At 42.1% G+C, this 26,292-nt stretch overlaps 1 protein-coding gene across 1 annotated transcript in view; it reads left to right on the top strand.

Annotated features, from left to right (window-relative positions):
- The window catches only part of MAP1B (microtubule associated protein 1B), a 127,540-nt gene that overhangs the window by 67,120 nt on the left and 34,128 nt on the right, over nucleotides 1-26,292 (top strand). The window contains exon 3 of the mRNA XM_073584050.1: nucleotides 20,761-20,843. Coding sequence (XP_073440151.1) covers nucleotides 20,761-20,843 — 83 coding nt within the window. The remainder of the gene's footprint in view (nucleotides 1-20,760; nucleotides 20,844-26,292) is intronic.

A 26,292-nucleotide genomic window follows, 5' to 3' on the forward strand; every position in this document is an offset into this window, starting at 1 on the left:
TCATTAATGTACTGAATCCACCAGAAAAATGAGATTTGTAGGTAATCTCTGCGCTTTACTGAAAGTTGATCATGTAAATAAGAGATCCTATTCTATTGAACTTAGAAATCCCCAATAGATTAATAGAGTATTTGCAAATAGGTTTTGTAAAGCGGACAACCTTTCTAAAGGGTTTTTCCTGGACTATAATATTGGGTACTTATCCTTATCATGCGTGTCCGATCTGATTGTGATGGTTGACTCTCATTGATCTGATAATGCTAGCCTGTCCTAAGGGCCCCGTCACACATAGCGACTCACCACCGATCCCGACAATGATATCAACGTGTCAGGATTGCTGGTAAGTCACTATGTGATCGCTGGTGAGCTGCCAAACAGACAGCTTCACCAGCGATCATCACAGCAACGCCGAGCGCGCGGCTTCGCTGTGTACATTAGTTACCAGCACGCTGATGCAGGGAGCTGGTAACTAAGGTACACATCGGGTATCTAAGGGACGTGCGTCCCTTAGATACCCGATGTGTACGTTAGTTACCAGCTGATCGCTGGTCTCCCGCCTGTCACACGCAGCGATGCGTGCTTGCCAGCGGGAGACAAGCGACCAAAAAAATGTCCAGGGCTTTCCTGCAACGATCAGCGATACCCGGCAGGGGGGCCGTTGCTGATCGCTGTCACACACAGTTGTGTCACAAAACTTGTGACTCAGCAGCGATCTCGCTAGCGAGATCATTATGTGTGATGGGGCCCTAAGTCTATCAATAATGTAGCTCTAGAAAATTTACTTTAAATGTAACTTCTATTAATTAGCGAATAGATGAATAATTCAAATTATACGTGAGCTTTATAATGTGTGAATTGCACTATGGTAATAATCATCCTCCTCCAGTGGGCCGATCTGTTATCCCAGGACCAGTCTTGCCAACTTGACTTTTTATTTTTTTCTGGAGCGTATCAAAATATCATGGACAGACAATATTTTAGAAACCATAATAAATCATTATGATTATAAGTGATATATGCTTGCACTCCATCAGCTGCATTCACTGTAAACTGGAAAATGATGATAATTACAGTCAAAATCTGCAAAAAATGTTTTCAGCTTCCAAAAAATTGGACAGGGCAAAAAAAGTGCCCTATTCTTAGACTGTCCTGGACTTTCTTGACAGTTGTCAATCCTGTGGAGGACTATAGTGGAAGTTCTATAAGAAGAGAACTGAATGTGTAAAAATAATTTTGATGCTCTGATTTTCTATGGGGCATTTATTCTAAAAATAATCACTGTATAAAGTTTAAAGTCACATTTCTATAAATATCAATGGAAGCTTTGTATGATGTGTCAAGAGAAATGGGAAAATGCATGTGATGAGTATAAATAAAGCATGAATGAGAACGTTCTGCGTGTTTCCATGAAGATCTATTAACACGGGCAAGGAATAATATCTTTGCTAGTATGATCTCTGGAATGGTGAATTGGCCATTGCACTAGTCTTACCTACTTTCATGTTTCTCTGCATGAGGGAAAAAAACACTGGTTGTGATGGGGAATAGTAATTCAGGAGTATAATCTGCTGCTCTTCAGGCAAATCATCATCATGATAACATATCCTGTATAATAGCATAAAGCCTGACTTCTAGTCTAGCAATGAATGTTGGTAATTTTGAATCTTTGTCTTCTGCCCATCATCTCATCATCTCATTCCCAGCGGAAAATGTTCTAAGACAAAGAAACTTATATGCCAGTCTTAAACCACAGTACATTGGAGTAAACTGCTCTACACTGTAGACCAGGGATCCCCAACCTGTAGCTCGGGAGTCACATGTGGCTCGCGGTCCCATGAATTGTGGCTCACGGCTGTCTGCTAGCTTGGTGCATTAGCTCCAGGTCTAGCAAAGAGCTTTGAAAAGCGCATCTCAAAATGGTGAATTTTGTGAGTAGTCCGGCACAGAAGAGTAGATCTGGATGCACATTTACTGGTCTTAAGGATTTAGAGATAATTTAGGATGGTAGGTTGGAGACGGTCAGAGGAGGTGCTTAAAGCTGGATACAACAGTGTGGTGGGAGTGCTTGGTGTGAGAATACTGAAAGGGGAGATTGTGGTAACCCTTAGATCTTGGTATACTGCGTCTGTGGAAAAGCTTTGGCTGTCATTCTACCCATAATAGGGGCTTTGCCACTAATGTGAGGGAGTGTGGGAGCCAGATGTGGCTCGCAACCCTCTCTCAAAGCTGAACATGGCTCGCGACCCTCTCTCAGAGCTGGATGTGGCTCGCGACCCTCTCTCAGAGCTGGATGTGGCTCTCAAGGTCAGAAAGGTTGGGGACCACTGCTGTAGACTGTAAACCCATAAGGGCAAGGTCCTCTCCTCTTTGTACCAGTCTATCAGTGTTAGTTTATTGACTGTCATTTCTATTTGTGCTTTGTATGTAACCCCATATAATAATCTTTATAATAATAATCTTTATTTTTATATAGTGCTAACATATTCCGCAGTGCTTTACAGTTTTCATACATTATCATCACTGTCCCCGATGGGGCTCACAATCTAAATTCCCTATCAGTATGTCTTTGGAGTCTTGGAGGAAACCGGAGTACCCGGAGGAAACCCACACAAACATGGGGAGAACATACAAACTCCTTGCAGATGTTGTCCTTGGTGGGATTCGAACACACTACTCTAGCGCTGCAAGGCTGCAGTGCTAACCACTGAGCCACCGTGCTGCCCATATGCTACGAACCCCGAACTTTACAGTTCGGGATCGCTCATAGCTACTGAAAAGTAAACTATGAAATTAAAAAAACCCTCCAATCTTGAGAAAGGACAGGACTTTTAATAAGAGATTTTAACAAGTACATTGCAATTTTACCCATTTAAAAGAGAAAGACAAATTCCTACTAGAGCTGAATGTTTAGCTTACATATCTTCCTTTTGGGAATGTTTCCTAATAATAAAGTTATGTTATACTTTTTTTTTTAAGTTCCGATGTTGATGCTTTATATTAGTCCAGTATTATACATTCATGTTTATTGCATGTATTGTATTTTTATCTTTTACTGCACCCCATAGACCAAATGAGTATTGCATATAGAATTTATTAACTTTTTTCCAATATTTCTTACAGGGTACTGCATATATCATTTAGCACTGACCTTTCTAGGGCCCATGATGAAATCTCGGTAAACATCAATAAGTAGAAAAGTAAATCATCTTGCTGACTGGAGGGTGCTATATACCCTCTCTGGTGTATTCTCATTCTGAGTGGTTTAATGGGGCCTATGGTCTTTTAGAGGGATAGATTTTCAATATAAACAGTCCAGTAAATTTTTACTTAAGTCATAATGGATCTGTACAATAAAAAGAATAATATCTACCATGTCATAAAAGGTATACAAATAAATGTCTATGTGGAGTAACTATGCACCTTAGAGATGCTGCTGATATTGTAGATCGGTAAAGGTATTAAATGGCTTTGTTTTAAGGACGGGACATGAATATCAAGTGTCCAGAATTTTTTTTTAACTAGGCTTCTAATTCTTCATTCTAAGGATCAGTGAGACCTTAAATATTTATATACAATTACGTCCATCTCTTCGTGTTATTTTATTCTTATTTTACTCTCTTACCTAGTTTATAGTGTCCTTACATAAAGTGTCACACACAATAAAAACATAATGAAGTCTGAAAGATATATAGTGTGACGGTAAAAGTAAAGAATAAACTCAAGCAGTAAGTTCACACGATGTGAAAACAAAAACTAAAAAATGTGCATCATGTAGTCTTTTAAGTGCAGCATGTTATTACTTTTCCTTAATGCATGTTGGAAAGAAAATCAATATATTACTGTCTTAGAGCCGTTATAAAGAGGAAGGCAGCTGGTGTTGAATGGACTCGGGTCTCAAGGGGGAGGAAAGAAAGTACGGTGGTAATCATGTTAAAAAGCACCGATTACATGCAGTTCTTGAAGAAAATGTAATTATATAGTGCACTTTACTGTTTACCAGCCGCGTACTCACCAGATCTGGACATGCCATATGCGAGGCAAGCGGAGTGTGCAGCTCGGAGAACTTGAATTTAAGAGAGTGAATATTAAGCCAATTACCGGTACAATGGCAGGTAAAGGACTGAAACATAATTGTAAGCTTGTCTATGAGAGAAGCGTAACAGATGAGAAATCAATCTGTAGATTAGTTTGTAAGTGTCCAGTAGGCAGTCATGTGCAACCAACTGTTAGCCGTGCCCCACGCGCCACCCTGTTCTTGATTGATACACAGCTCATCCGTGTCAATGCTTCCACTTCTGAAATCTTGAATTTGCGACTTTTTACCCCTCCCCCCATGGACACTTGTAACGTACTGTAATTTGCACATGGATTAAAAGTTTGATTTTAAGCCTGTTAAACCTCTATCAAAGGCCATAAAGGTAAGTTGAACTTTTTTTTTTCAGTCCACCATCCGATTCTGTTGTTGGGTTATTGGCTCACACACTCACTTTTAAGCTGGCCTTAGCATGAGATAACTGTCTACTGTCTGCCAAATGAACACTCGGCCATCTGTACTGACTTCCGAGAAAGGAGGGAGCTGCTGCCAAACTCCTCTAGAAGCAGAAGCTTAGCCTGCTGGAAAACAAAAGGAACCACTCTTGAAATTCCAACTGACTAGTCCTACTCTACCCCCAAATTATCTGTCCAGGAAAAGTCACCATACACATTACCTGATTGGCCAATCCCAGTGAAATCAGTGGGTACTGCTTTCTTACATCTAGGGTGTATAGGGATGTTTAGGGGGTTATCCCAAGAACGAAGTAGATTTTAATTAATAGATCTTGTAATAATAGTAAGTTCCACAACTGGATGTGTTAACCCATTATCATCCAGTGTTGTCATATAACAGAACTGCAACCTCCCTGGAGTGCCCAGAAGTACAAGGTGTTCAGTGCTCAGAGACATGGCCGAGGTAAGGAAGTCTGAAAATCATCCATCACTGAACAGGACGCAGGTTTAAATACTGGGCCAATAATTATCTGAAGACAGATTTTCCAAAGGTTTTATGGACTGTCAAGATAAGAGTGACTCTTGACGGATCAAATGGATGGGTCCATGGAAGGATCAGTAACAAGCACATACCTCCACTTTGATTTCCAGCAATATGTAGGTGGGGTATTGTTGTGGGCTGGCATTTTTAAAGATGAACTAGCATTGACAGCAACAGAAAAAATACAGGGAAAAACGGAATGCCTCACCGTGTCAATGTGCCTGGTAGCCTTGAATTTGCCAGCAGCGATCCAAAAAATTCCATCTCATCGTCGGATCATAATGACAGGAAGAAAAAAGTTGTCGGATCACACAGCTGAATAATCAAAAACAATTGTTCTTTATTTCACACCTTCATAAAAACGTGTAGATATATCCACAAATGGATAAAAACAGAGTCACATTCTTACGCGTTTCTGGCTATCAGCCCTTAGTCATAGAATGGATCAAAATAACAACTAGAGAAGTAATTTATACAGGTGTGAGTTTCTATGACATCACAGTTAATTATCAGCTACACCTAACAGAGTGCACGCAACAGAGCTCACATTGCAGAAACTAATTCAACATGAATAAATTTCACATAAAAAAATAAACATATAGTTTATATATTCATGCAATATCATATACCATAACACATATTATTTTATTAACAGACAGTATATTTATTATTTTCTTTCATGTATATATAAATGTATACATGAAGTGAACCACTATTAAAGTTATTGCATTCATATAATGAGGTATATGCTGTTCCAAAAAAATTACAAAAAAAAAAAAAAAATTTTAAATTTTTTTCATACCCATTTTTTTCTTAATAAATATGCATAATGTCTCTGCAATAATTTAATCCCTTTGGTTGCTTTGTATCTAATTGAATAATCCAAAAAGCTTCCCGAAGGAGCAATTATTTTGTATATTTCCTCCTCTTTTAGGATGAAAAACTTTTTAAATGCCAAAAAACGAAAACTATCAAGATTTCCATCATGCGTTTCATCAAAATGTTTGGTAGCTCCTGAATAGGACGCGTTTTTTGTTTTTAATATTCTGAATGTGTTCCGATATTCTCTTTTTTAGTTTTCTTTTTGTGCGACCAATGTAATTCAGTTCACAAAACTCACAATGAATTCAATAAATAACTTGTTGCGTGTTGCAATTAATGGAAGACTGAACGGAAAACCTTTCATTAATCATGTGCATTTTGAATGCGTAATTACACATGTTACATTTAGTGTTTGCGCATTTGAAAAAACCCTTAGTGGATAACCATGTTGTATTACTACAATAAGAGTCTTGTTGGAAGTCACTTTGTGTCAGAACATCTCCCAAGGATTTTCCTCTTTTAGAAACACACCTGAAACCCCCTGCAAGAATCTGATTTAGTATGTTATCCTGAAGAAATAGGAATATGATTTTTGATAATGTTTTTTATCTTGTTAAACTGGAGGCTAAAGGAAGTACTAAATGTTACTGTGTTATTTGTAGATTTAGGCCGGGATCACACACAGCGAGATATGGCCGAGTCTCGCAGGTTAAAACCAAGCTCTGGCGCCGGCACTCTGGAGCGGAGCGTACAGCTGCACAGCAATACATGGAGCTGCACGCTGCGCTCCGGAGTGCCCGTGCCAGAGCTTGGTTTTAACCTGCAAGACTCGGCCGTATCTCGCTGTAGTGTGACTCCGGCCTTAGCATGCGGCTTTCTTTGTCTCAAAGTTTTTTCTCTTGTGATACTCATAGCTTTTTCAAGCGAACTGTCGATGTGATTTTTCCTATAACCCCTAACATGAAGTCTATTTCTGATAGTAGTACATTCCTGTGAAAAAAATTTTTTCATCAGAGCAAGATCTCCTTGCTCTTATAAATTCCCCATATAGGATCGCTTTGGTGGTGTGAACATCATTAAGCAGAAAATGGGTATGAAAAAAATTTTTGGAAATTTTTTAATTTTTTTTGTAATTTTTTTTGGAACAGCATAAACCTCATTATATGAATGCAATAATTTTAATAGTGATTCACGTCATGTATACATTTATATATATATATATATATATATGAAGGATAATAATAAATATACTGTCTGTTAATGAAATAATATGTGCTATGGTATATGATGTTGCATGAATATATAAACTCTGTTTGTTTTTTTATGTGAAATTTATTCATGTTGAATTAGTTTCTGCAATGTGAGCTCTGTTGCGTGTATTCTGTTAGGTGTAGCTGCTAATTAACTGTGATGTCATAGAAACTCACACCTGTATAAATTACTTCTCTAATTGTTATTTTGATACATTCTATGACTAAGGCCTGTTTCACACTTCCGTTTTTTCAAATCCGTCAAAATCCGTTGTTTTCCGTAAAAAAACGGATCCGCCATTTTTTGCAGGATCCGTTTTTTTTGTCCCATAGACTTCCATTACGGTTACCGCAGATCCGTCAAAAAAACGGATCCGTTTTTAAAAAAACGGATCCGTTTGCATCAGTTTCCGTCAAAAAAACGGAAACGGATCCGTTTGGCGGACACAAAAACGGAAGTGTGAAACAGGCCTAAGGGCTGAACTAGCATTGACCTTCTTAAGTTTTTAGAAGACACTTTCTTCAAGCTGTGGTACAGGAAAAAGTCGACATATGTCAAGTGTAATGTATAATAATTAGATCTGTCTCTTTAAGCAAGCCAGACTTATGGGACTTGGAGGGTGGAGACAAGAGGGATGAGAAGGGAAGTTTCAGTTTCACTTCTGGTAGCATGGGAATGCAAGTGTTATGCTGTGTGCTGGAGGACGAAGAATAAAACATATCTAAAGTTTAATACCTTGAATTCTTCATAACGTGTGGACATTACAACTGGCGACGAGGATGGGATATAATCACCTACTGCTGTGAGTACGGACTATATTTTACCGCTTCACACGCCAGCACCACTGAGAGACTCTATCATGGCTGACTACTTGCACACATTCCCACAATTTGATATGACTGATGTCATTAATCTCTCCCATAACTGGAGAAAATGGCTAAACAGATTTGAGAATTTCCTAGAAGCCATGGACATAAAGGAGGAGAAAAGAAAGAGAGCTTTGCTCCTGCATTGTGCAGGCACAGGAGTCTATGACATATACAGTACGTTACCTGCAGCAGAAACAGACACATACAGCAACTGCACTAAAGCTGTCACTGGCTATTTCAACCCCAAACAGAATATCAGATATGAAAGATATAAATTCAGGATTGCCAAGCAGCTTCCAGAAGAGTCCATAGACACTTATGTCACACGGCTGAAAGAGTTAGCACATGGATGTGCCTTTACAGATGTAGATGATGAAATCCTAACTCAAATAATTGTCACCTGCTCGTCTAATAACCTAAGGCGTAAGGCTCTGCAGCAGGATATCTCTCTACATGATTTGCTCAAAATGGCCCGTGCTATAGAAATAGCAGATCATCAGGCTACCGTAATGGAGAATGGGGATAAATTACATGTGCATAATCTCAAACAGAAAAATTTACCAGACAAACAAGCCCAGAAACAGAAGAAATGTTATAGATGTGGACAGGATTTCCCTCACCACCAGAACAAATGTCCAGCTATGGGACAAACCTGCAGTAAATGTGGAAAAGGGAATCATTTTGCAGCTGTTTGCAAATCAGCGCACTACAAGCCTCCGCTGCCTATGACAAAATCTGCAGAGGTAAAAGTGATAAATCAGGACACAGAAGAAATGTCTGCGACTGAGAACTATGTGTTCACTACCTCTGTCACTGGTTCAGTACAGTCTCCCTGTGTTACACTCTCAATCTGCAACACTGACATTACCTTTACAATAGATACAGGAGCTTCAGTGGATATCATAGATGGCACTACATATAAACAATTGAAAACAAGGCCAGTCTTACAACAAGTGCAGACTAAAATTTTTCCTTATGGATCTAAAACACCTCTAGCTATAATGGGACAATTTGATGCTGAAATTAGATATAAAGAAAACAGGCAGAAAACCACTTTCCACACATTACAAGGATCGGGAGGATGTCTTCTCAGCTATCACACTGCCTTGGAGCTAGGGCTCATCCAGATTATTCATACCATAACTGACCCTGCGGATATGGATGTACAAACTATGGTGAACAGCTTTCCCTCCCTATTTAGTGGTTTGGGAAAACTAAAGGACTCTCAAGTACACCTTCATGTGGATGACAATGTTCGTCCAGTAGCCCAGCCTCACAGGCGTATTCCATTTCACCTGAGACAGAAGGTAGAAAAGGAACTCCAATTGCTCATGGATGACGTTATTGAAACTGTTACTGGTCCCACTCCGTGGGACTCTCCACTTGTGGTAGTTCCAAAACCAATGACTCCTGATCAAGTGAGACTGTGTGTTGACATGCGCCTGCCCAACACCGCTATCCAGAGGGAAAGACATATCTCACCTACGATTGATGACATTATTCATTTATTAAATGGAGCCACCGTCTTTTCAAAGCTCGACCTCAATAAGGGATATCATCAATTAGAACTGAGTCCAGAGTCCCGATATTTGACCACATTTTCCACCCATGTGGGCCTCAGAAGATACAAAAGATTGACTTTTGGAGTCTGCTCAGCAGCAGAAATTTTTCAGGATGCAATAAGGAGTGTCATTCAACACATCCCAAATGCCTTTAATTACAGTGATGACATATTGGTTTTTGGTAAAACTCAAGCTGAGCATAATCGTGCTCTATATGCTATCTTCGAATGCCTGCTTTCTGCTGGACTCACTTTAAACAAAGAGAAGTGCGAGTTTGACAAGGGTTCATTAGAATTCTATGGTCACATCTTCTCGGCAAAAGGAGTACAACCCGACCCCAAGAAAGTGGAAGCTATCAGAACAGCCTCAATTCCACAGGATGCTAGTGAAGTGCGTTCTTTCCTTGGAATGGCAAGTTACTGTGCTAGATATATTCCGAATTTTTCAACAATCAGCAATCCACTACGGGAACTTACAAAACAAAGTTGTATTTTTCAATGGTCTCAAGGCTGTCAGGCCTCTTTTGAAACAATTAAAAATGAACTCTGCTCGACAACCACTATGGCTTATTTTGATCCAGCTCTTCGAACTGAACTGATTGTGGACGCCAGTCCCGTGGGACTGGGTGCTATTCTAGCGCAATACAAGGATAACAATCAAAATCCTCACATCATTTCTTATGCAAGTAAGAGCTTAACAAACACTGAAAGAAAATATTCTCAACCTGAAAAAGAAAGCTTGGCAGTTGTCTGGGGATGTGAACACTTTCACTTATTTCTCTATGGAGCTCCCTTCACCATTGTCACAGATCATCAAGCACTTCTTACAATTTTTGGAAATCCCAGAGCTAAAATGCCTGCACGAATTGAACGATGGGGCCTACGTCTACAGGACTACAACTATAAAATTGTTCACAAACCTGGAAAATACAGCAATCCGGCTGATTATCTTTCAAGACATCCTACTAATGATGATATACCTGTGCATTCCTCCATTGAAGAATACCTACGTTTTGTTACAGATCATGCCGTGCCAAAAGCACTTTCTCTTGATCAATTTATAAATGAAACAACAAAAGACAAAACACTCTCTGCCCTAATACAAATCATCCAAAATCGAAGGTGGCATGAAATTCAAAAAGAAAAATTTCCTGATTCTGAGATTGATCTGAAAGAGTTAAAACTATTCTCAAACGTACGTGAGGAATTATCAGTCACTGAAGAATACCTCATTCTTCAAGGTACCAAACTAGTCGTACCTAAGACTTTGGGTAACTTAGTCATACAGATAGCACATGAAGGTCACTTAGGAATTGTTGGCACAAAGAAGTTACTCAGAGAAAAAGTGTGGTTCCCAAATATGGATCACTTGGTGGAAGAAAAGATTAGACGCTGTTCTACTTGTCAATTAATCACTCCATCATCAAACTTAGAGCCATTACAAATGTCTCCGTTACCCACTGCTGTCTGGGAGGAAGTGGCAGTCGATATATATGGACCATTGCCAAATGGCCAATACATTCTCGTAACAATTGATGAATATTCTCGATACCCTGTCATTTCATTTATCTCTTCAACATCTGCTAATAATGTCATACCAGAGCTGGACGACATTTTCTCGGCATATGGTATTCCAAAAGTGGTCAAAACAGACAATGGACCTCCATTCAATGGACATGTGTTTACACAATTTTCTGAATACTTGGGATTCAATCACAGGAAAATCACACCTTGCTGGCCTTAAGCCAATGGAATTGTGGAACGTTTTATGCGCACTCTGGGGAAACGTATCAAGGCAGCGAGTCTGGAGCACATCCCACTGAAACAGTCATTATACAAATTCATGCGTAATTACCGCAATACGCCACACTCCACTACTAATGCTGCTCCAGCTCATTTAATGTTCAGCAGAACCCTGCGTATACGTCTCCCTGATGTGACCAGCCATCCCCGACCGAGTGACTCCTCAGTGAGATCCACAGATTTCTCCAACAAACAAGCCATGAAACGTTATGCAGACAGAAGGCGAAGGACACAGTCAAGTGCCATCGAAAGAGGGGATGTCGTGGTGGTACGTCAAAGACCAACCAACAGGACCTCACCTGTATATGGTCCTGCAAAATATTATGTTACCAAAAGGAAAGGCAGCATGATCACAGCTGAACGAGATGGACACTCCATAACGCGAAATTCTTCATATTTTAAAGTCATACCGCAGAATGATGACAATGAACTCTCTTTGGTGGAAGATTTGGTATCCGATGGTGGAGAGGACCAACAAGAGGTAGCTGGTCCATCAACAATGAACTCTCTCAATGAGCCCAGACGTTATCCTACACGAGAGAGAAGAGCTCCATCGAGGCTTATTGAAGAAGTGTAACTACAGTTTTGTTTGTTTTTTTTTGTTGTTTGTTTCTCTGGTTTTAGAATTGAACAAATAAGACAAAACGGACATATGATTTCTTTGGACGTTTTCATGTTGTTGCATTTATCAGTAATATAGATTATTTATAAAAAAAAAAAAAAAAAGGGCATGATGTAATGTATAATAATTAGATCTATCTCTTTAAGCAAGCCAGACTTATGGGACTTGGAGGGTGGAGACAAGAGGGATGAGAAGGGAAGTTTCAGTTTCACTTATGGTAGCATGGGAATGCAAGTGTTATGCTGTGTGCTGGAGGACGAAGAATAAAACACATCTAAAGTTTAATACATTGAATTCGTCATAACTTGTGGACATTACATCAAGAAAATCATAATTTTTAAGTAGGACAATGTTCCATCGCATGCTTGAAGTCTCCACTACTTGGCTGCCAGCAGTAATATGAAAGAATAATGACATGACCCCTGTCACAATCCATTTTTGGATCCGTGGCAGATCTGGATTCTCACATTAAAACTTTTTTCCTTTCAGGACATCGGGGGTTAATTTCATTTTTTTCCCCCGGTGGCCGCTGGTGTAATTACATTGCTGCTGAGTTTGCTGATACAGGTGGTGACCACTCCCACCTTCCTTCAAAAGGTCACCTGATGCATCAGCTAACCATCGGTGTTAGAGTTCATTCTGCAGTGACCATGCTGGGAGAAGGAGCTTGCTGGGAGCAGTTGTTCATCAGCTGAGCCCGGTGTATCTGGTGTTTCCTTCCTGCTGTGCAGTGCTTGCAGCAGAGAGCTAAGTGTTGTTTTAGTTTACCTTGTCTGTCATAACTTCCCTTTGTGTTGAATTAGTGCAGCGGTGGGACCAGTGTCCTCACTTGCCAATTCCCTACTTAGAGATAGGTGCAGGGCAAGCGAGGGTTTACATATCCCGCTCGGCGACAGGTTGAAAAAACCTGTATAGGGAAGTCAAGGAGAACAGGGCACATCCTTAGGATAGTGCAGGAGGTGTCCATTTCCCCGTTCCCTATCACAGGGCCCACCGTTGTAATTGTGTCCCCGGTTTTCCGGTTTTCCCTTGCTTATTGTGCTGTTGGTGAACGACCTACTGTTGGGTCATTTCACTTGACCTAAACCCTATTGAGAACTTGTGAGCCCTTCTTTAGTGGGAGATTTATGGTAAATGAAAACAGTTACCTCTCTGAACAGTGTCTGAGAGACTGTGGTTGGTGCTGCCCAAAAAATTGATCGTGAACAGATTAAGAAACTAAAAAAGAGCATGGATGGAAGACACATAACTGGTATTGAAAAGAAGGGGGGCTATATCAGTCAATTATATATATTTACTAGCTGAAGAGCCCGGCGCTGCCCGGGCATAGTAACTAACTACGGTTAGTTATAACAAATTATAATGATTATGTGGCGCCCCTGAAGCTCAGTGGCCACAGAGGTACTGCACCTCCTTCTGAGGTGTGGTACCCCACCATCCAGGTAAGGTGGAAACTCCTGACCACGCTCCAACACCTGCACCCCACATCACAAAGTAGTGTAGCAAAGCACCTTCGGCGGCTCCCTGCTTGGAGTATAGCAAAGCACCCATTGGTGGCTCCCTGCTTGGAACACGAAACGTGCTGGGAGGTGGGTGAAGTTAGATTACATTTCAAGGAGCGGGAAGAGTTTAAGTCAGTGAGTCAGTAGTTGGTTGGAGAGAGAGGAGAAGATCCCTAGAGAGAGGGATAGATGGATGGAAGTGCTGCAGCAGATCCCAGTGATCTGGGTCTGCTGGCACAGGAAAGAGAGAATGAGAGAGCAACATAGACTGAAAGCTTGACTCTCCATAGAAGGAAAGGATTAGTACAGAACGTGAGGTTTAAAAGAGAACAGAGGATGTGGGTGAGAAGAGAACCCTTCCTAGAAGTTCTAAGTGCAAGGCCAGGGCCCGGCCCCCGAGGTTGTACGGATACTAATGGTCCTGCAGCAGACACCGGAGGAATAGAAGTAGTGACCACTTTATTCCCACACAAGACTTGGGGGCACAACAGCAACTGGATAGTGAGCTGGGACTTAGTAGCAAGGAGTCCCAAAGTAGGCTACAGCTGTCTGCCATACAAGTAGAGTTCATAGGAACATCAGACAGGAGGAACTCCAGTGTAACTCAGTACTAGGAGTACTTCATCTAAAGGCGCTATAAGAGGAGACGTTCAGAAAGGCTCAAGTTGGCGGGTGTTGGAAAGGAGTATTCCATCTGGCCTGGGGGGTTGACTGAGTCCCAGACCCGGAGGACACGGCACAGAAGCAGGCACCTGTTTGTGCAACAGACTGTGAGTAAAGCTTTGGAACTACATGCCCTGGTGTCCTCCACTTATTCCAGCATCAACCTGCCCGGCACCGCTACATCCCCTGCGCCTGACACTACACCACCTAAGTGTCACCATATTTACTCAGCCGTGGGACAACAGCCCTGCCTGTGGAGGGCTATACCATCACTGCTGCACCACACCATCTGTCCCAGAGGATCTGTCTGCAGCGTCGGCCTAACATCTACATTGGCGAACACCACAGGTGGCGTCACAACTTATTCATTCACACTGAACATTTGCCATGGGCGTCCAGGGCCACTGGCTGGGTCACAGCTACCGTGACAACTCCCATTGAGATCCACCGGGCCCGGTACCGAGTACCCCACTGCCCTGGGTGTGAGGGCGTACCAATTATAGCTATATATATAAAGCTGAGTGTATAACCCCGCCCACTCTGCATAGCCACATTCACTTTAATATCCCACATCATCCCATCAGCCAGAGCTACCGGACTACTAGGAAGGTGACGGTCACAAGAGGGCATTCTCTGAGTCTGGAGGAGAAAAGATTTTTTCACCAACATAGAAGAGGATTCTTTACTGCTAGGGCTGTGAGAATCTGGAATTCCCTGCCTGAGGAGGTGGTGATGGCGAACTCAGTTGAAGGGTTCAAGAGAGGCCTGGATGTCTTTCTGGAGCGTAACAATATTGTATCTTAAAGTTATTGTTAGGTTCTTTAGAAGGACGTAGATCTGGGGATTTATTCTGACAGAAGAATTTTATAGGATGAACTGGATGGACTAATGTCTTTTTTCGGCCTTACTAACTATATTACTATGGTACATATGTTACTACCCCTAACCTACATCATCCCCTCAGCCATAGCCACCGGACTACTACCTCTAATATACCACATCATCCCGTCAGCCAAAGCCATCAGACTACTACCCCTCATATGTAACATCATCCCTTCAGCCAGAGCCACTGGACTACTACTCCTAATATCCCACATCATCCAGTCAGCCAAAGCCACCGGACCACTACCCCTAATATCCCACATCATCCCATCAGCCAGAGCTACCGGACTACTACCCCTAATATCCCACATCGTCCCATCAGCCACAGACACTGGACTGCAACCCCTAATATCCCACATCATCTGATCAGCCAGAGACACCGGACAACTACCACTAATATCCCACATCATCCCGTCAGAGCAGCCGGACTACTACTACTAATATTCCACATCATACCGTCAGAGCCACCGGACTTCTACCCCTAATATCCCACATCATTCCGTCAGAGCCACCGGACTACTACCCCTAATATCCCACATCATCCCATCAGCCTGGGGTCAGAACCAGAGCACTGAGTGGAACGGTCCTAACTTCCATACCGGGGATCCCTTTAAGAGAGGCCTGGCGTCAGAACCACAGCACTGAGTGGATTTGCCCTGATTTCCAAACCAATGATCCCTTTAATAGAAGCCTGGGGTGAGAATCAGAGCGCTGAGGGATTTACCCTGACTTCCTTATGGAGATCCCTTTAAGAGAGGCCTGCGGACAGTGTGGGAGGAATGGCCCCCCGTCGAGTGTCCGGGCCGGAACCAAGGGAGCCGTCATCTAGGTTCCGGGGGAAACTATTCCCGGGGGACAGAGTGTTCGGGGATGGACCGTTGTGACAGAGAGATGGGCTGAGGGAGGGACCAGTATAAAGGGGGCGGGGAATTCCCAGGACAAAGAGTCAGCAGACCGGGACAGAGGCAGTAGGAGACCATGGAAGCAACTGAAAGCTAGAGTGACTTACCAGTGCCAGGGAAGACGCTCACTGAGGACTCCTGAGGGACGACGCCAAGACAATCATCGGAGACTTGCTGCCCCACTCCAGCCCGCGGCCACTGCGACCCCAGTTCCACCCGCGGCCGCTGCCGTCTCACCTCAGCTGACAGCTGCGGCCTGCCTGTGGTCGCCTGTGGCCGCGGTCTGTTCCCCGCCACCCGCAGCCACCCTACTCTCACCAGTGGTCGCGGCAAGTACAGTGACATCCGTGGCCACCACTGTCCCGCTCCGGTCCGCGGCAGGGGCCGAGCTTCTGCTTGCCGCGGATTCCCCGTCGCAGCCGATAGCTGCGCAGGTGGCCTGCCCTTCACCACCCCACATCGCTGCCGCTTGCCCCAGTCTGGGAGCTGCGGTCCATCCGTCCAAGGACTCCGCCGGGGCCTTTGGGGCTCCAGTATCATCAGTGCGCCGGAGCGCGCGAAGACTTCGTAAACACTTCAGCAACTGGGCCCAGCGACTGCTATGCCGAAAGACCACCATCCCGAATGGCGAGGGACGTCTGGACGGCTAAGTTGACTATATAATTAAGGACCCGTAGTCGGCCATACCGCGGCCCTATAGTGACCGGCTATTGCCAGACGTAGTCGTGTTCTACCTCGTTTATTTTTGCTTGTATAGAGCCCCTTGCCAGGGCACCCCTTGTTACCCCTTTTGTTGATCAGGCCGTGACTGAGAAAAGTTCCCTCTAGTCCTATAAACGTTATTACAGAAAGCTCCAAATCGTCTCGTGACTCGTCACTGCATCCTGCATACCCGCAAGTACGACATCAGTACCAAAGCACAAAGTGGATTTTCCCTCACATCCATGCCAATGATCCCTTTAAGAGAGACTGAGGTGAGAACCAGAGCGCTGAGTGGATTTGCCCTGACTTGCATACCAATGATCCGTTTAATAGAATCGTGGGGTCAGAACCACAATGCTGAGTGGAACGGTCCTAACTTCCATGCCGGGGATCCCTTTGAGAGAGCCTGGGGTCAGTACCAGAGCATTTGAAGGCAGTTGCCCTGACTTCCATACCGGGGATCCCTTTAAGAGAACCTGGGATCATAACCAGTACGCTGAGTGGAACGGTCCTAACTTCCATACCGGGAATCCCTTTAAGAGAACCTGGTGTCAGTACGAGAGCATTTGAAGGCAATTGATCTGACTTCCATACTGGGGATCACTTTAAGAGAGCCTGGGGTCAGAATCAGAACGCTGAGTGGAATTGCCCTAACTTCCATACCGAGGATCCCTTTAAGAGAGGCCTGGGGTAAGAACCAAAGCACTGGATGGATTTGCCCTAACTTCCATACCAATGATCCCTTTAATAGAAGCCTGAGGTCAGAATCAGAGTGCTGAGGGATTTGCCCTATCTTCCATACCGGAGATCCCTTTAAGAGAGGCCTGGTGTCTTTACCAAAGCACAGAGTGGATTTGCCCTCACTTCTGTACTGGGGATCCCTTTAAGAGACTATGGGGTCAGAACCACAGCGCTGAGTGGAACGGTCCTAATTCCATAACAGGGATCCTCTTAAGATGCTAGATTTCTCCCACCATGCCAGTGTCTGCTGAGCTGTTGTCGAGTGGAAAAACTGTTGCTCATAGCAACCAATCATAGCTCAGCTTCTTTTAAACAGCTCTGGTGAAATGAAAGATGCTTCGTAATTGGTTGGTGATACACACACACATACATTCAATTTTATATATATAGATTAAATGTCAGGTTGTTTGGTTATTATTCTCACTTTAAATGATGAAAATAAACAATTCAGATGGAAAATTTACATTTTTAATTTTGTAGCATAATAATTCTGCACATTATAGTTGCCTAATATTTATGCACACAAAGATATTCTCCTAAGAAAGACGGAACCTCACTTTTACTTTCTTAAATATTCAGGTTTGTTGATCTTTTGGACTGACCGACTGCTCTGTAGTTGTTCAATAATAGAATCAATCATCAAAAATACAAACTTCTTAATAATTCTGCGCACAGTGTGCTATTTTACACAAAGTAGCTGTATCACTTGGGTAAGAAAGTTGCTGGCAATGAGTAATTTCTTTCTTAAGGTTAAAAACCTTGGAATTCATATAAGTCTCCTACATTTTATGGATGGATTTATGTAGCGTGAGGCGATAAAGACAAAACTTGGTATACTAAGGACTGCCTCAGGATACAGCTTCATCATTTTTCATATGATCATATAGTATGTGTTTTTTATATGGATTACACAATTCTGCAGTCTGAGCTGCCCATACACATCAGATATATTTTGCCTGATACTTATGATGTTCTCTTCACCCAAACCCCCCAGACACCTGTCATACAACTGAACCAAACCTGCATAGACTTCTTGTGTTGAAATCCAACCAGTTTGACCTGTGTTTGATATTAAGTGATCCGATTCCCACTTATGTTCGAATGTGTTAAATCCAGTAACAAAAAAATAAGATCTTCTGACAAATACTTAACAAGTGTGGCATGCTTTAATAGCAAACAGTCTGTGTAAGGCCCTACGCATTAGAACAATAGCTTCAGTTCTTAAAGGGGTTGTACCATATTTGGAAGTTAAACTCTACCCATAGGAGAGGGGATACCCTCCCAATCGCTGGGTGTCTGACTGCTGGGATTCCCACTGATCCTGAGAACCGGGGCTTCGCTTATGCTAATCTCACTGTTATCAGACTCTGGTTAAAGTGATCATAGTGTGATCCAATCTTCTCGGATGTTGAAAATGAAGAAAAAAAATTGCCATGTTCTCCCCTTACTGTGTCCGTCAAAATCGGACCGCACTCGGATGACATGTTTTCCACCAACCCATATACATGAAGGATAGAGTTGTACATGTTCACAGCCCCATACAAAAACATGGGAACAAGTGCCAACTATCAAAACGACGGATAGCACCCCTCCGATTTTATGGTTGTATGCATGAGCTCTTAGGCCAGTGTTGTTCACGCTAGTTTTGGTGAGGGACGTGATGCCTCTTAGTGAATTAGGTGTGTCTTATACATAATGTGTGCCTCTGTTCATCTTGCCAGAAATTTTACTCCAGTTACAGACTGGGATAAGATTTGTGGCCTAAGGTATGCCACAGCTTGTCATGAATTAGATAAGCTGGTTTCGCCATAACCCACCACAGTTCCAAGCATATTGCTGGAGCTAGCTGAAACATTTGTGAAAATTACCAAATTATGTTAGCTATTCGCTTTGAGCAAAAATTTTGCAACTTTTTAAATTGTTTTATGCCAGATTTTTTGGATGAATTGGGGCTTCGGAGACTTTCTACCACAATAGTTAGGTTAACTTTTGTTAGTAGTCTGAGCTGTGCAAATTTACCTCGGATAAAGAAATTAATCACTAGGATCAGCCCAAATTTCAGATCCCGAGTGCAGTAAGGGAGGTTTGAGCCTTCAAATTTCTTTAGAAACTTTGGTGTCAAAATGATATTCCTCCTTTTATTGAAAAAGTGCCACTTTTAACCATAGACTGCCTGTGCAGCTCAGCGCTGTGCTCTTAACTGGTGATGATACCCTGCCATACCTGACACATCTCATGGACTGTTTCAGTAGTTTCTGCATTTTCAGAGGAAAATACAGTTTCTTTTTGAAATTTTTTCTGACTCTGGATAATGCGTCTAAGGCCACGTGCTCGCGATCAGTATTTGGTCAGTTTTTTACCTCAGTATTTGTAAGTCAAAACCAGGAGTGGGTGATAAATCCAGAAGTGGTGACGTGTTTCTATTCTACTTTTCCTCTGATTGTTCCACTCCTGGTTTTGGCTTAGGAATACTGAGGTAAAATACTGACCCAATACTGAATATATGGAATATTATAACTGGAAATAAATATAATTAATATCTGTATTGAATAGAAGCTAATGCAGAACCATGTTTCATGCATTGACGGGTCTACGTCTTACCCACAGAGTGCTCTGTCTGGCAATACATACAGGCTGCTCACTACTTTTAGCAGAGGATTTTAGTAAACGTAGCTTGTTTTTATGTGTTCCCGGGTCCCTTATTGTAGTTTTCTTCTGCTGACTGGAATTAACACTACTGATGACTAAGTCCATTTTTAAGAAGCGGCACAGATGCCTCTCCGGTAGGTACAACTGTACCAGCGAAACAGGTTCCAAAGGCTCCATAGGGGCTCGATGAAGCATGAGAGGCTCAGCACAGGGCGACGCGCACCAGTACTACTTTATAGCTGCCTTCCCTGAACATATGGATAATATAAAATGCAATTCATAAAATTTCTTCTGAGTACTATGGTATTTAATGCTATCCTCACTGTGAGATCTGCCAGAATTGGAGACACCACCATTAGCACAGAAGTGCCCAGCCTATCAGTGTTAATACTCTCAGTACTCCCTGGGTGTGCCTGCAAATATAGTGCACTCAGACATGTTACATGTTTGGTCCTATGGAACCCTGCACCTTGGTGTGAATATACAATATTACACATAGGTTCCTTTCCTTATGCTCCATCACTTGCTGTATTAGAAATACTGCTTCTAGGAGGGAATAAAACGCTTTATGGTGTCATGTGCCTAGCATACGCTGTGATAAATGACTACAATGCTACGGGACAGAGACATCCTTTTATTTTACTATTGGATATAATGGAAATATTGGGAAAGAAGTAGAGTTTTTCGTTGACTTCCTAACTTGGCGCTGATTTATGCACAAACTATTAATGATCTATTTTTGTCTTTTACTATTTTCTGCAGGTCAAAAAATCCTTCACCATCGAAGTGATGTTTTAGAAACCGTTGTCTTAATCAACCCTTCAGATGACGCTGTCAGCACAGAAGTAAGTGCAGTTTTACCCAAGTCCAACGTTTACTTCTATTCCTTCTACAGAGCCCTTGTCCAGCTCCTCTCGCTCTGTGAGTATAACACGAGCTCATGGTATTAAACACCATTCAGCAGTATTAATCAAAGGGAACCTGCCATATGACTCGTGCTGCCCAAACCGTGGGCGGCATTAATCAGAACCTAACAATTACAGCCAGGTATTTAATTCCCTGAAACACTCTGCCGTTTTAGAAAAAATATAGTTTAACCATCCGAATGGGGTCCATAGACCAGACTAGTCCCGCTCCGTCCCCAGTCAGCTATTCCCAGCACCTCTCATGGTGATTGACAGGTCTGTCCCTCCTGTGCACATAAGGAGAGACCTGCCAATTTCTATACGCCGGCACTGTGGATGACAGAGGCGTCTTCCACATCAATTAATGAAGGAGGATGGTGAGCAGCAGCCGGGGGAGGAATTGAAAGGCCGGAAAACACATCCATCGGACATGGAAGACGCCTCACATCATCCATGTCAATTAAAGTTAGGAGGATGGCAAACAGCAGCCGGGGGGAGGGATGGAGAGGCCCGAAATCACATCCACGTCAATGAAAGAAGGAGGACGGCGAGCAGCAGTTGGGGAGAGGGATGGAGAGGCCTGAAACCACACTCAACCTGAGTCGGGGGGGGGTTATAAAACTATTCATGGAATGCAGCACAGGTGCTGAACAAGGTGATAGTTTTAGTTGTTATATGAAAAACTGGTAACAGGTTCCCTTTAAGTGAGAGATGCTTTCTATCCGCTCTCTACTCTGAATGAGAGATTTAGGATCTTAACCAGAGGAGCCCAGTCTATTTCTACTTGTAGAAGAGTATTTAAAAATGTGTTCACTAAACTTGACAACCCCTTTAAACCATCAATACATAAGACCAGTACTGTGTTTTTATGTCAGACTTTTTGGATTTTGGGATGCACCCTATGTTGAAGACATACCTGAAGACCCACCTCTTCCGACAAGCCTACAACCTGCAGTAACCACCGATCGACCAAACCGCTGCACGACCAGCTCTACCCTCGCCTACTGTATTATCACCCATCCCTTGAAGATTGTGAGCCCTCGCGGGCAGGGTCCTCTCTCCTCCTGTACCAGTTATGACTTGTATTGTTTAAGATTATTGTACTTGTTTTTATGTATACCCCTCCTCACATGTAAAGCGCCATGGAATAAATGGCGCTATAACAATAAATAATAATAATAATAATGTTGTTTAAAATATAGGAGCCATTACCAGAATAAAAATTAAGTCATAATTACCATATACTTGTTAGTATTATCTAGTCTGCCTGGTTTCTAAATGTTTAACCCCTTAAGGACCAAGCCATTTTGTAGGTTAATGACCAGGCCTTAATTTTGAAATTGGACCACTGTCCTTTTATGAGGTTATAACTCTGGAACGCTTCAACGGATCCCGCTGATTCTGAGAACGTTTTTTCGTGACATTTTGTACTTCATGTTAGTGGTAAAATTTCTTCGATATGACTTGCGTTTATTTATATGAAAAACAACGGAAATATGGCGAAAATTTTTAAAATTTTGCAATTTTCAAACTTTTAATTTTTATGCCCTTAAATCAAAGCCATATTGCACAAAATAGTTAATAAATAACATTTCCCACATGTCTACTTTACATCAGCACAATTTTGGAACCAAATTTTTTTTTTAGGGACCGCCTCACATTTGAGTTTGGGGGGGGAGGTCAATATGATAAAAAATACCCAAAAGTGACACTATTCTAAAAACTGCACCCCTTAGGCTATGGGCCCACGTAGCGATTCTTAAGCAGAATATTCCTGAGCAAGAATCGCACACCCTGCTCCTGGGAAAACGCATGCGGTTTTTGACGTGCTTTATTAAGCGTTTGTCAAGCGTTTTAGCATGCGTTTTCCTATGCGTTTTTGGCCATACAATTGATGATATGGTATGCGGAATCGCACGCGACTCCGCAAAATTAATGAACATTCTGCATTTATTACCACTAAGCGGTTCCGCAGCAGTAAAAAACGCACCATTGCCACAGAATCGCGCATTTAAAAATGCTGTGGAAACGCTTAAACGCTACGTGGGCACACAGCCTCAAGGTGTTCAAAACCACATTCAAGAAGTTTATTAACCCTTTAGATACTTCACAAGAATTGATGCAATGTGGAAGGAAAAAATGACCATTTAACTTTTTTTCCCCAAAATTTTTCTTCGGACACAATTTTTTTTTATTTTGTCAAGGGTATCAGGAGAAAATGAACCACAATATTTGTTGTGCAATTTCTCCTGAGTACACCGATACCCCATGTGTGTAGGAAGACCAATCTTAGGCGCACAGCAGAGCGCAGAAGGGAAGGAGCATCATTTGAGATTTTGAATGTCAAATTGGCTGGAATCGAGAGCGGATGGCATGTCTAAATGTGTGGTGAGCACTTTGAACTCCCAAGGGCATCACAGAAGGTTATAACGTAGAGCCATAAAATTAAAAAAACATATTTTTTCCACAAAAATGATCTTTTCATCCCCAATTTCTATTTTCCCAAGGGTAACAGGACCCCAAAAGTTATTGTGCAATTTGTCCTGAGTACGCTGATACCCCATATGTAAGAGTAATCCACTATTTGGGTGCATGGCAGAGCTCGGAAGGGACTTTTTTTTTTTTTGTACTTTTTTGGCTGGAATTGAGATCAGATGCCATGTCTGATGTGCCTAAACAGTGGAAACCCCCCACAAGTGACATCATTTTGAAAACTAGACCCCCCCAAAGAGCTTATCTAGATGTGTGGTGAGCATTTTGAACCCCCAAGTGCTTCACAGACGTTTATAACGTAAAGACGTGAAAATAAAAAATCATATTTTTTTCCACAAAAATGATCTTTTTGCCCCCAAATTTTTATTTTCACAAGGGTAACAGGAGAAATGGGACCTCAAAAGTTGTTGTGCAATTTGTCCTGAGTACGCTGATACCCCATATGTCGGGTGAAACCACTGTTTGGGTGCATGGCAGAGCTCGGAAGGGAAGGAGCGCCGTTTTGGAATGCAGACTTTGATTGAATGGTCTGCGTTTGCAGAGCCCCTGATGTGCCTAAACAGTAGAAACAACCCATAAGTAACCCCATTTTGGAAACTAGACCCCCCAAGGAGCTTATCTAGATGTGTGGTGAGCACTTTGAACCCCCAAGTGCTTCAAAGAAGTTTATAACATATTTTTTTCACAAAAATTATCTTTTTGCCCAAAAATGTTTATTTTTACAAGGGTAACAGGAGAAATTAGACCCCCAAAGTTGTTGTCCAATTTGTCCTGAGTATGCTGATACCCCATATGTGGGGGTAAACCACTGTGATCACCTTACTGCGATCTTTGTGAATGAACAAATCCACAAAAAGTGAAGAATTGGTTTTATTTTTTACGCCGTTCCTTGTGCATATATTAGCTGAGTATATAGTAAATCTAATATGCACATGTAAGTTCTAAGTGTATTTGACATATTACAGTAAAGGAAATAACTATTTGATCCCTTGCTGATTTGTAAGTTTGCCCACTGACAAAGACATGACCAGTCTATAATTTTAAGGGTAGGATATTTTTAACATTGAGAGATAGAATATCAAAAATAAAATCCAGAAAATCACATTATATAAATTATATGAATTTATTTACATTTTGCAGTGAGAAATAAGTGTTTGATCCCCTACCAACCATTAAGCGTTCTGGCTCCTACAGACCAGTTAGACGCTCCTAATCAACTTGTTACCTGCATTAAAGACAGCTGTCTTAAACTGTCACCTTTATAAAAGACTCCTGTCCACAGACTCCATTAATCTGGCAAACCTTTCTTCCGGTGTCACTGGTCGAGTTTTTTGTATTTTACTGAATTTGGAATAAAGGTCTTTGGATTTTATCATCCTTCATAGCTGGATTTTTTCTTCAAGGATTTATGCCATGTACCGTCTCACAGGGATGTGATCCGTGCTTCGCAGGAATTAAGAAGCATTCAAGCGGTGAGCTGAACATTTCTCTCTATGCAGACTCTAACCTCTACAACATGGGCAAGACCAAAGAGCTTTACAAGGATGGCAGGGACAAGATCATAGACCTGCGCAAAGCTGCAATGGGCTACAAAACTATACGTACGACGCTGGGTGAGAAGGAGACAACTGTTGGTGCAATAGTAAGAAAATGGAAGAAATACAAAATGACTGTCAATCAACATCGATCTGGGGCACCATGTAAAATTTCACCTCGTGGGGTATCCTTGATCATGAGGAAGGTGAAAGATCAGCCTAAAACTACACTGGGGGAACTTGTTAATGATCTCAAGGCAGCTGGGACCACAGTCACCAAGAAAACCATTGGTAACACATTACGCCGTAAAGGTTTAAAATCCTGCAGTGCCCACAAGGTCCCCCTGCTCAAGAAAGCACATGTGCAGGCCCAATGAACACCTGGATGATTCTGTGAGTGATTGGGAGAAGGTGCTGTGGTCAGATGAGACAAAAATTGAGCTCTTTGGCATAAACTAACTCACCGTGTTTGGAGGAAGAGAAATGCTGCCTATGCCCCAAAGAACACCATCCCCACTGTCAAGCATGGAGGTGTAAACATTATGTTTTTGGGGTGTTTCTCTGCTAATGGCACAGGACTACTTCACTGCATCAATTTGAGAATGGATGGAGCCATGTACCGTAAAATCCTGAGTGGCAACCTCCTTCCCTCCGCCAGAACATTAAAAATGGGTCGTGGTTGGGTCTTCCAGCAAGACAATGACCCAAAACATACAGCCAAGGCAACAAATGTGTGGCTGAAAAAGAAGCACATTAAGGTCATGGAATGGCCTAGCCAGTCTCCAGACCATAGAAAACTTATGGAGAGAGTTGAAGCTCCAAGTTGCCAAGCTACAGCCTCAAAATCTTAATGATTTAGAGATGATCTGCAATGAGGAGTGGACCAAAATTCCTCCTGACATATGTGCAAACCTTATCGTCAACTACAAAAAAAGTCTGACTGCTGTGCTTGCCAACAAGGGTTTTTCCACCAAGTATTAAGTCTTGTTTGCCAGAGGGATCAAATACTTATTTCTCACTGCAAAATGCAAATAAATTTATATAATTTATACAATGTGATTTTCTGGATTTTATTTTTGATATTCTATCTCTCCATGTTAAAATTAACCCCTTCATGACCGGAGCTTTTCTCGCTTTTACGTTTTTGTTTTTTGCTCCCCTTATTCTCAGTCATAACTTTTTTATTTTTCCGTCAATATGGCCATGTGAGGGCTTGTTTTTTGAGGGCCGAGTTTTACTTTTGAATGACACCATTGGTTTTACCATGTCATGTACTAGAAAATGGGAAAAAAAAAATCCAAGTGCCGTGAAATTGCAAAAAAACCTGCAATCCCACACTTGCTTTTTTTTTTTTTTTTACT

This window comes from Dendrobates tinctorius, unplaced genomic scaffold, assembly GCF_039654945.1.
Source record: "Dendrobates tinctorius isolate UK_male_01 unplaced genomic scaffold, ASM3965494v1 ptg000083l, whole genome shotgun sequence".
NCBI classification, from domain to species: domain Eukaryota; kingdom Metazoa; phylum Chordata; class Amphibia; order Anura; family Dendrobatidae; genus Dendrobates; species Dendrobates tinctorius.